Here is a 12,585-nt window from a genome sequence, read left to right on the forward strand (position 1 = left end):
TCATTTGTTTCTTTGTGCTTGATTTTTTGTAATATTAGAATTTTAGCTTCTAAAAGTGTATACATTATGATTTCTAATGAAAGTTAAATAACATTCAATAAGAAAAGGAATTCAATATAAAAACATTCAATAAGAACAAAAACTAATTAATAGATCAATATTAAGTGGAAGAGCTTAAGAACTATCAAAAGCAACTAATTCTACTGAATGGATATTTTATGTCTTAACAAAAATAGCTATTTTGGTTAAAAATGACTTGCAGTTCAATCCTTTAACGTAACTAACTTAAAATCCTTCTCAATTCTATAAGTAATCATAATAAATTAACTGAACATGTTTGTATGTGTTAATTCTTTTAAAATTGGATCGGATAAGACTATCTTTATTCAGTCAAGTGACAGTGACGTGAAATATAGATTGTAGGGAGACCAGAAAAAGTAGTCAGAGGATATTAAATTACCATTAATGCTAATAATTCCCTGATGCAAAGAAGAAAATGAACTTTTAGGGCACCTGTGGCTCAGTCAGTTAAGCGGCTGCTTTTGGCTCAGGTCATGATCCCAGGGTCCTGGGATCAGGCTCTCTTTTTAGCAGGGAGCCTGTTTCTCCCTCTCTCTCTGCCTACTTATGCGTGCTCTCTCTCTCTGTCAAATAAATAAATAAATAAATAAATAAATAAATAAATAAATATATAAATAAAATCTTTAAAAAAAAAAAAGAAAGTGAACTTTTGAACCCCTGAAGCAGGAAAATTATGAGATGGAACTTTCTGTAAAATCTGATCAAAAAGATAAATCTTTCACTCTAAGAAAATTGCTATGGTTATTTAAGATTCAAAAACAAAGAGGTAAGTACATAAAAGCAAACAATAGAGAATCACATCTAAAAATAAAATTAACATTATGAATTTATGATTGAGAGGCATATAAACAATATTTTGTTAACATTTAATACAGATCTTAAATTTTTCAACTTTCCAATATTTGAATACTCTAAATTTTCCTTGTAAAACTTTCTCCCTCTTTTTCCCATCCCTGGTCATTGTTCAAAATTTGAAGTTTCAAACAAAGTCCTAAAACTATAGTATTTTGGGGAGAATTATATTATAATGGATTGAGAGTTTAACATATGTTACCGAATCATACTATTTATATTCCTATGTGCTAAATACGGATGCCATATAGTCTATAGGAACATCAGTTATATAGCTCAAAGAATAATCCTACCACAAAAGCCAAACATGAAAACTACCTGTTAATTTACTTAAATTCTTAAACTAAGTATTAAGTTTCCTGTCTGTTATCTTACTCTCACTGTCAAAACACATTCTGATAAACAGCTTGAATTATTTTTGTTCCTCAAAATGAACTTGTCTTCCTTTTCTTATTATGTGGCTGAAACTGAGTGTTAAAGCAGGATTTGCAAAAAGCACATTACTGCTGTCTCACTTAACTCCCTTTCTTCAGTTATTTTAGTATCTACTATAAATAAAGCAAAGGAGGCAACGGTCTTGCTATAATAATGTTTTTGTAATACTGTATTGATATTATAAAAATACAAATAATTTTATTTTTTAAGAATAATTTTGAACTCTCAGGGCGTCTGGGTGGCTCAGTCGTTAAGCGTCTGCCTTCGGCTCAGGTCATGATCCCAGGGTCCTGGGATTGAGCCCCTCATCAGGCTCTCTGCTCCGTGGGAAGCCTGCTTCTCCCTCTCCCACTCTCCCTGCTTGTGTTCCCTCTCTTGATGTGTATCTCTCTGTCAAATAAATAAATAAAATCTTTAAAAAAAAGAATAATGTTGAACTTTCAAGACTCAATTACAAACATTTGAATATTAGACGGTGTAAAACATAATCTCCCTCCCTAATGTAAATGGGCTTCATTCAGAAATATCCTCACAGATACACCCAGAATAATGTTTGATACAAAGTCTAGACACTCCATGGTTAAGTCAAGTTGACACATTAAATTAGCCATCATAATACTATAAATAGTAGTCTGCACTGATGAAACACTCAGCAAGTATGTTATGTTTATCTAGTAAGTTTTACAACAAAGTAAGTGTGGATTAAAAAATGAGTATCAAACCTCTTGGAAAGGTATATAGAAGAAAGTGTTTATCTTGAGATTAGAAACAAAATAATTCAAAAATAAAACAATTTAAAATTAATCTTTAAGCTTAACTAAATATTTCTCTGCAGTACTGGATATTGCAGTGCCATGTGTATACTTTAAATCAATATATATATATTTTATTTAGACTAGGTTACTATATTGCCAAACAATTTTCAGTAATCTCATTGGGAAGTTTCTCTGGGACCATAACAAATTCTATCATAACTCTAATTTCCCACTATATAAATTGACCATCATATAAACTATTTGAATCATTTCTTAACTTTTTAAATGCATAACCAAATTTGATAGATTTTTCTATGATCCACATTAGCCATTGAGTAGGTTTTACCGACTAGGCCAATCTCTCTCTCTCTCTCATTAGCTTTCTATTTTTCTTTTCTTTCATTGGAGAGTGGATAGAAAGGAGAATGAGATAATGGGTTTTCCGTCATATTGACAACGATATAAACTCTGAGTTTACATACACTACCAGTAATAGGTAACCATACATTTTTAGAGTTTTATCTTTTCCTTAACCCATTCACAAAAATTATATCACTTATGAAAGGCAGTTGCAGTGTTGAGCAAAATGGAGTAGACCTAAAGACTTAAGTTTGAATCTATACTTTGCCATTTATTGCACAGGAGACCAAACAATTCACATAGCCTATTTTCTCATCAGAATAATTTCACCACCTACAAGATCATATTGGTGATGACTTAATGTTTTTTTTTTGACTTAATGTTTGTGAAAGTGTGATGTGCTGTACAAATGTAACATATTATTAGTTATAGTACTAGTTCCATTACTTTGCTGTAGGTGAGAGGGTTTTCAACCAGGGACATCTGCTACATTAAAAACAGTAGTCTTCTCTTAATTGTTTACCTTAGTCACGAGAGGGCTCTTCATTTAAATAGACAATTTAGCTTGGAATTTATGGTACCAGAGCTCTCTGATGGGTCTATCAAACAATGGTTTTTGTATGAATAATTTTACTATTACGCTAACTCAGTTCAACAATGACTAAACTCTGAGTGGAGCTGAGGTAGTGATTTGATTTATCCAAGATTCCCCCAATTTATTTAGAGGCTGTTTTAAGCTGCTTCAAGAATATCTCTTTATTTGGCAACATAAATTATCAACTAGACAGGTTTATCTCCATTTTGGAAGTATATCACATTTAAAACGAGATTTTTTTTACTATGAAAAATGTTGAAAAAGGTAATTGTGTTGTATAGAAAAATATGCAACATTATAAATAAGAAAAAATATATAGTGGTGTTTTGATGAAAAAATTTGAAACACAGCTGCCTGAAATTTGATACTTGATAAAATATAACACTGTGACAGAAGAGAGAATTAAGGAATAATATATAAAAATTGCAAGACAATTCCATTCACCCCCCCTAAAAAATAACTCCATAAGAGTCCCTTTTGTATTGTCCTAAATCTGTGTATTATCCATTGTAAAATATAACTTTGCCTTGGTTAATAGATCATGCTTTTCCATAAGAGAAAAGAGTTTGTCATCAATCTGTTTGTCTCAACTCAAAGGAATTCAGTATGTTGCCCCCTCAAATGCACAGCCAGAGTTACCTCTCCCAGGTCTTCAAGGTAGCCTCCCCCTTGAAAATTTCCACCCTTTTTCTTAAGGGTTTTGGCTAAAGACCAACTCAACATCAATCAATTCTGGAGTTGTAAGTTGTTGCCACCCACAACAGCTAGGAGAGGAAAGCACTGGTATCAACTCAGGCACTACCCATGTGGCCTATGAAGCAATTAATCCCTTTGTGTTCAATAAATAATTCTCAGGGGAAACATTTGGCTCCTCAACTTCAGAAGACTCCCCATGCCCTCTGTCACAGGCAGCAATGACACCTATTTGTTATAAAAGCATATACCTGTCCCTCTGGTCTTTTCTGAATTTTAACAAAGCAAAATGTTCATATGTTTGTTTGGTTAAGACATTTCTAAAGTACAAAGTTTCAATAGAAAACCTTTCTTTTCTAGGAACACTTCATTGAGGTAATAAAGAACCAAGAATTCCTCTTGCTTCCAGCTAATGAAATTTCAAAACTTCTGTGCAGTGATGACATTAATGTGCCTGATGAAGAAACAATTTTCCACGCTTTAATGCAGTGGGTGGGGCATGATGTGCAGGCTAGGCAACGAGACCTAGCAATGTTGCTTTCTTATATCAGACTGCCATTACTTCCACCACAGGTATGGAAATTTACCCAGGTAACATATAGTTCTAAACTACCGCTAAACATAAATCCATTCTTTTTTTGTTTAATTTTATTTTATTCATAGGATTTCTGTTAATTGGAGTGTATAGTATTTGTCTCATAGGATTTCTGTTAACTGGAGTGTATAGTATTTGTCTCATAGAAGGACATATCCAACCTTCAATTAGCACTATTTATGATGCAGAGAAAACAAGTAGAAAAAATAAGCTACAGATAATCCCTAAAAAAAAAAATCTAAGAAAGCATATTCTTTAGTTTCTTATCAAACAGCACTTGTAAGAAGCAGAGAAAATGACGAGGCTTTTTTTTTCTTTTCCTGCCCACCGTCTAGGCAAGCTGATAATAACCAATATAGTAGCATCCCAAAGGAGCTTTATCAAGGAGTTAGTCTGGCTAATACTAACATGGTTAATTACCTGCTATGATTGAAATCATACTATAGTAGCTTCAGATGAACTACAGAATCATTATAATTACAACCTTATCATACATGCTGGAGGATAATAGTAAAAATGATTCTGAAAACAAATATCCTTGGATATAATTTGGGATTGACCTACCTTATACTGAATTTTAGTAAGTGAAGCTTAGTGAGGTTGGAGTGCAGTCTCATTATATACTTCTACCATTGGTGATAACAATTTTTCTCTGTAGCAAATTGATCAATAGTAGATATCAATTATATATTGTATATATATAAATATATTGCATATATGCACATTTCATATATTATATAGCTTGTGACTGAATTCATCAAATATCATCCACATTGGAAGGAAGAGCTTCATCTAGATCTAGTGGATCAGTAGTTTCATAAACATTAAAATTAATCAATTTTCAACAATTACTAATTAAATACTAATATTGAAAAATAGAATATTAATTTACTGATGATTTCTCTACTTTTTTTTACTTTTATCTGTTAATTAAATCAATGGAGCTACATATCTACTATAAAGAATTTATCCATATGCAATGAAAGAACACTGACTGCTTTCTTGGGTATAGCAAATTTATTCAAAGGGCAAGGCAATGGTAACACCAAAAAGAGAAACATTAAAATATACATGTAACTTTAGAACCAAGGTTCAGAATCTTTGGAAATTTTATGTTTGTGTGAATGTGTGTACACTTGCATGCCTTATTCTCATGAGAGGGTCTATATGATTTATTAGATTCTCTAAGGCAGTGCTACTCAAAATGACCCTGAACTAGCAGCTTAGTATTTCCTGAGATATTGTTAGAAACCCAGTTTTCCAAGCCTCCACCACAGACGTACTGAAACAATTTATGGGGGTGAGGTCAAGGAATCCATGTTTTAATAAGTTCACTAGATGATTCTTAGATATGCAAAAAAAAATTGAGATGCCCTGGTATAATGGATCAGAGGACCTTAACTTTATATTGCTTTTTCTATATGTTCTTTCAGCAAACTGCTTAGTTAGGACTTGTCTTACTTTATTGGAATGAGGAGAAATTTCCAGCCCAAACACACAAAAAATGGTCTTTGGCTTCCCATCCCTGAGTATGCCTTATGCCTAAAGTGTGGACTGTTGTGAACTTTTCCTAATGATGGCAGTGGTAGGTAATATCATACAGAATATATACCTTCCAAAACAACTTTAATAGTGACTTTAAAAAAATACTCTAGAAATGAAATATATGAAGAGAATGGTGGTAAATCCCTGAAGAATATTTTGAAAAAAGTTATATAACTCAGTTTTCAAACTTATTTTCAGCAGCATATGCATTAAGGAAATGCTTGAGGTCTCACCAGCCAAGTTAAAATAGTGATCCATAAGAGAACTAAGCTGGGATTAAGTACTGCAGAACAGGAAATTTCAGGGAAGTTTTATGGGATGAGATTAGCATTTCCACTCCAAACTGCAATTCCTCTCAATGTCGTATAATACTGTAGACCCAAAACTCCAATGAACCAATATAAATGACCCTTGGTAAAATTCTGAAACAAGCTCTTCACTTCTCAGCTCACCTCAAGAAAAATATTTTACTTAGCTTTTATCCCATTCAGTGAGGGTCTTAGTGTCTGCCAGGCAATGGTAGTTAGAAAGGATTGATCATCTACTATTGCTAATATTTTGGCTACCTACTAACACATATGCTTTACTGATGTACACATGTACATGTAAGATAAAAAGCATCTACTTTCAGAATACTTTACAAAAGTGATTTGATGATAAAGACGCAGTTCTTTATGGGTGATGTTACTTTATTTTAACTGGGCATGCTTGTACCAACTTCTCTAAATCCATCAATTAGGTAGCTGCTTATTTGGCTACATGCAGTAGACTGGAAGATGCTTGTTTTGTGTAGACATAGATAGTCTCTTGAACTGCTTTCAGTAACCCATTGTGAACTGCTTTCAGTAACCCATTTTCTAAGTGTCTTTTCACTTTCGCTTCTTGATATTATATGTGTATCTATTCAAAAGATGTATAATATGTCAAATAAATCTGAACAGATCAGTAGCTACTACTATGAGATCTTTAATCATTTTAAATCATAAGTGAACATAAACATATGTTACTAAGTAACTTAAAATACTAACACTTTTACATTTGAATTAGCTCAAGTTTTCTCCAAGGTTATATAAGCAAAAATATGTTATTTTTAATGGTAGGTTATTTACTTCATATACCATGCATCATTACTTTTCAGTTACTGGTGGATCTTGAAAACAGCTCTATGTTTGCTGGTGATCTTGAGTGTCAGAAGCTCCTAATGGAAGCTATGAAATACCATCTGTTACCTGAGAGAAGACCTATGATGCAAAGCCCTCGGACAAAGCCTAGAAAATCAACTGTGGGGGCACTTTATGCTGTGGGAGGCATGGATGCTATGAAAGGTAACAGAAACGATTAATTTAGAAAGTATCATTCAAAAAAATATGTTCTCAACACCCCCGAAATTATGAAGGTGGAATTAAAGCAATATTTAATTTTGTGCATTTAAAGCTAATTTTAATAAATAGCATAATTTATGTAATTTTACAATTTTTTTCTTACCTTATGGGACATAATCCTTTAATTACTGTTAGCTAAGCTCTTAATAGGTACTTTTATTTTATGGAAACAATTTTTAAATTAAGCATTTGCTTTGCAATATAAGATGTTTTCAGGGAAAACTTACTTAAGGTTTATCATAAATAGAAGGGTTTAGCAAATTTGTATAAAGAAAAGCATATTTGTTTTTTGACAGAAATAGAAGGGGGCCTTGATGTTAAGTTCCTATTAGACGCTTAAAGACCAGTTTCAAAGAATCTTGAAGTGTTGGTGCTACAGGATAGAAAACTGGTTCCAAACTGAGGTTCAACTGCTTGCCATGTGAAAGTCAATACTTGAGAGACAAGTAATGGTGGGAAAAGAAAGGTTACTTTATTCAGAAAGTCAGCATCTTGAGAAGATGGTGGACTAATGTCCTGAAGACCATCTCCCCAGTATAGATGAAACCAGAGGGTTTTAAAAGAGAAGTTTGGGAAATGGTGGGGGCTATGTACAGGGGCAGTTAATCATATGTCAAGCAGTTAAACATATGTCAACATGACCTTGAACAGACTTGCTGGGCAGCTGTTTTCAAATGTGGTCAGGCCTTATCTTTTGGGATAGTCTGGCCCTTCATTCCTTAAGGCCAATGGTCTGCAAAATCTCAAGGAAAGTAGGTTAATTCTATTATAAACCAAGGGACTTAGGTCAACAAACAAGGAGTGCATAAGCTTGAAGTAAATTAACCATTAATACCAGTTGGAGTGCTGTTACAAATCCCCATTGTCAATCCTTCATTCCATTTCTATGGAACATACATAGAGGTCCATCATCTATAACTGCTTCAAGCTGAATTAGGGCAGACTATGGGGTTTGGAATGGAAGGATTTGACATGAGTGCAGGATTTAGCTTTTGGTTCCTTGTTCTCATGGAGGGGTATCAGAGGTAGTTTTTTATCTCATTTTTCTACATTGTTTGGCACTACATGGCATCATTAACTTTATCCCCAAGTATAGTCTAAGGAATAGTAACAGTACAGTTAAGCCCAATTTTATCATTCCCTCTAAAATTGATTTGATACCAAAAGAAAATACGTTTCAAAGAGAATAGATCAGTAAACCAGTCCCAGCCACCCTGGAAAAATGGGATGTTGTGGGCAAGGGCCTGTTGCAGCCATGTGGCTTGCTGCCTGATTTTGTCTCTCTGGGTTCTTACTTCCAAGGACTAGATAATATAGGTACAGCAATCAGTGTTTGCTATTATATAAACTCTACCTTGTTCAGCAAGCAATCAGGTACTTAATAAGAGGCATTTTTCCCCATATCTTCAGATGAATTTTATCTGAGTAATCTTAAAAACAGCTACACACATTGAGAGCATAGCAACACAAACGTATGTAAGCTATATAAAATATTCTATTACTGAGGTTGGTGTACTTTCTTTTATTATTATTAACATATAATGTATTATTTGTTTCAGGGGTACAGTTCTGTGATTTATCAGTCTTACACAATTCACCACAACACATATCCTCCCCAATGTCTATGGAAACAAACAAAAAACAAAGGTTAATGCTTGGAGCAAATTATAAACCCAGTATCTGGTTCTAAGTAGTCCCAATGAGAGGCGTTTTAGATGTCAGGCTCAAAGCATCCTCAGATGGAGTGGGAACAGACACTGGCAATCTGATGGATTTTTATGGTTTATAGTTTAAATGTCTCCAGTGATTCTTTTTAGTGGTTCATAGAGCAACAGGCATGAAGATTGTCTATATATGAGCTATTGTGGCAATTTCTCTGAAGTTTCTCCTGAGTTGTCTAGCTTCAATTTTCAGGGCTTCAGGAAAAAAGGCAGTTTTATTTCTTAATTATTTTAAGACAAGAGAATAGGAGAACATTGGAAACGTTATTTTGGAAAGTCATAGCCAGATATTGGAGGAAACCAGAAGAATTTAGATCCAGCTCAGTTTTATAAGGAAACAACAAACACTCAAAGATAATCAGAATTAGAATCTAACATCCATGAAGGTGTGTTAATGAAATATAATCTTGCTCTCTAAATTCACCTTCACTCCTGTCAAAGATAGACAAATTAAGACTAATTTGTTTGTAAGATAAGTTTAGTTTTAATAAATTTAATTAATTTTTATATAATTATTTATATAAGTACAGCAAGAATGGTGATTGACCATAGAGATTGTTTTAAAACCTGCTTTGGTGGAAGGTTTTCCAATGAATTTTAGATTAAACTTTCAATAGCCTCTCAAAGCCAGAAGCCAAGTCAAAAACTTGTCATAAGATTTGCCTGTAATACCTGTAGATTTGAGTGATTTCTTTTTTTCTGAGGTCCCTGAAATATCTTGAGATTCCTGCACCTTCCAAGAACTGATATTTTTTACTCACCCAGTAAGGCTGGCGGGAACTCTGTAAGCAATGTGCCAGGCCAACATTTCCAAGGGTCTTTACTGGCTCCATACAGTCAACTTTAGTTCCTTAAAGCTGTCTGGTTATATCTGAGTCTATGTATGTCTTTCTTAAATATGACATTCCACTTAAAGCCTTGGTAAAATAACCAATGTTTCCAATGGTATCTTGTTATAAGAAGTACCCATTTACATTGAATTTATGCAAATAATGACTATTACCATGACAGAAAGAATATTCCTTAAGAGTTTCCAAATTCTTCAGGGATCAGGTAGGGAGAAAAATAAATATTTCAGTTTGTTTACAAAAGAATATTTTTTAAAGATTTTATTTATTTGTTTTTGTCAAAGAGAAAGAGAGAGAACAAAAGCACAAGCAGGGAGAGGGGCAGGCAGAGAGAGAAGTAGGCATCCTGCTGAGCAAGGAACACAATGCTGGACTGGATCCCAGGACACTTGGATCATGACCTGAGCTGAAGGCAGACACTGAACCAACTGAGCCACCTAGGTGTTCCTACAAAAGAATATTTTTACCAAATTTCTGTAAGTCATAGATATCTTAAGAGAAAAAGTGTCCTTAAATTTGGAAAACATTAGAGAAACAGCAATGATTTAAATAAGAATTATAAAAATATAATCATTTTTAAAAATTTTTAGTCTCATATTGTTAATTCTTGCTCTGTTTGAATGCAGTTTTTCCATTAGTTCTGGAAATTCTTAGTTTAATTTTATGATCTTAAAAGTATCAGACCTGCATCTGTCAAAAGTCCTTTTCAGGAATCTCCTTGAAGCTGAAAAGCATTTGCAAGAACATCAGAATAATTGCAAGGGACAAAAGATTCAAAAACGGCCATGTTTAAAAATCTGATAAGAGTTTATTATAATGGGGCGCCTGTGTGGCTCAGTTGGTTAAGCGACTGCCTTTGGCTCAGGTCATGATCCTGGAGTTCCAGGATCGAGTCCCGCATTGGGTTCCCTGTTCAGCAGGGAGTCTGCTTCTCCCTCTGACCCTCCCCCCTCTCATGTGTTCTCTCTCTCTCAAATAAATAAAATCTTTTTAAAAACAGTTTATTATAATGTAGTTGTCAAGGAAATGCAGTTATTTCTGTGATGCAGAACATTTTAATAATTAGAATTACATGTGATGACATTATGCCAAGATATATTAAAATTTTAGGAATTTTACATAACTTTTAAAACCACCCTGACATTTACCCACATAATATAACCTAAGAAAATTAATCATTATATGTTTGACAATGCTTCCAGTGTAACTTAACATACCAAATAAACAAGACTAATAAATCAAAAAGACTTTATTTAGAATTTGAATTTTTAGTAAGTTTGTTAAGAACTTCAGAAGATTCTAAACTACATGCCTAAATAAGATCATAGATCACTATAAAATTTAAATTTTATTATTTATTTGACCAAGGTGACAATAAGAGATCCCACAGGCAAAAATAAAGGGTTACATAGTTGTTAGCAAAACTTAGTTCCTTTAATATTGAGAAGATTTAGTAATCAAAGACCTAATTAAAAACAAACATAGAAACTTCGTTTTTCTGTGCAGTTAAAGATAAAATACTTTGTTTATAATTTCTTATTAAGAGCAGACCAACAATAAAATAAATTTTGTCTTTTTAACAAAGTTAAGCCAATTTCTAGACAAAAAACAAATTCCAATCTTATATCACTGTACTTTTAAAATTCATTTATTCCAATCTTAGTGAGTCCTTACCATAAATATTTTTTTTCCAAAGATTCCCTTCATAAACTTTCTAACTGCTTTTTTAAATCAAATTTTGTCATAACTCTTACCTCTCTTAAATAGCCAGTCTTATTTTAGGAAAAATTACTTTTTCTCCCCTCAAAAAAATGTATTTTTATTCCTCATGCCTTTCTTACATATCTCCTATTTTCCTATGTACAGAGTTGTTTTCCTTACCATTTCTAGCAGTCTCAATCACATGTATCAAAATTTTAACTCTCAGAAACCTTTCTCCAGTGAAAACTAAGTAGTAACCAGTTGTGGAAGGTCTATTAGACCAGAATTTTTTAGATTGGCAAATTTATGAATATATTTTATATTTTATAAAATGTGATTGTTTTCATAGAACTTTTTAATAAAGCACAATACATGCTTATTAGCAGACCCAAGTATATTTAGTTTTCTGTAATAAGAAGCCAAAATCAGATAAACCTATATTTAGTAATTGTTAAAACATTAACATTTTATCTTATTTTGTAAAGATTTGGACATCCAATGAATTTAACCCAATTTATTATTTAACCTAGCAAAACTTCAAAGTTTCAAGTTACCAAAGATTTTGGAAGCTATTTAAAAGTTTACCTTTACACATTTTTTATCTATTCAACCTACTTGTTCTTAACATTTACCCATGTAAACTTCATTAGATAAAATAAATCATTAATTGTTATTGACAAATTGTAACAGTTACAACAAGAATTTAACTAATATTTAGGTAGAATAAAAGCTAGTTATCTGTATTATATTTGATGATGATAACTCCAAAAAACATGTCTATTTTAATTAAACCATCAACTTTGATTGGCTTTAATAACAAATATGTTACACCCTTGTGCACTAAAAAGTCAATTAATTTGTTTCCCACTGTCAATTTTATCTGGGCCTCTTGTGGAGAAATCTGAAGTGAGCAGTTTAAGTCCAGGTGAGCCCTTGGGTCCCTTCATGTTGATTTAGGAGTTGTTCCAGTTTGAACATCATAAGGATGTGACCCAATGGCTTAGGATGCTTTTTGCTCTTCA

At 32.8% G+C, this 12,585-nt stretch overlaps 1 protein-coding gene across 3 annotated transcripts in view; it reads left to right on the top strand.

Annotated features, from left to right (window-relative positions):
- Positions 1–12,585, top strand: part of KLHL4 (kelch like family member 4) — a 163,707-nt gene that overhangs the window by 80,392 nt on the left and 70,730 nt on the right. For all 3 annotated transcript variants that reach the window (XM_025878094.2, XM_073880944.1, XM_025878161.2), the window contains exons 5-6: positions 4,132–4,344; positions 7,050–7,236. In XM_025878094.2, the coding sequence (XP_025733879.1) occupies positions 4,132–4,344; positions 7,050–7,236 (400 nt within the window). The remainder of the gene's footprint in view (positions 1–4,131; positions 4,345–7,049; positions 7,237–12,585) is intronic.

The sequence above is a fragment of the Callorhinus ursinus genome, unplaced genomic scaffold (assembly GCF_003265705.2).
Source record: "Callorhinus ursinus isolate GAN/ISIS: 27379988/994484 unplaced genomic scaffold, GSC_fseal_2.0 scaffold40, whole genome shotgun sequence".
NCBI classification, from domain to species: Eukaryota; Metazoa; Chordata; class Mammalia; order Carnivora; family Otariidae; genus Callorhinus; species Callorhinus ursinus.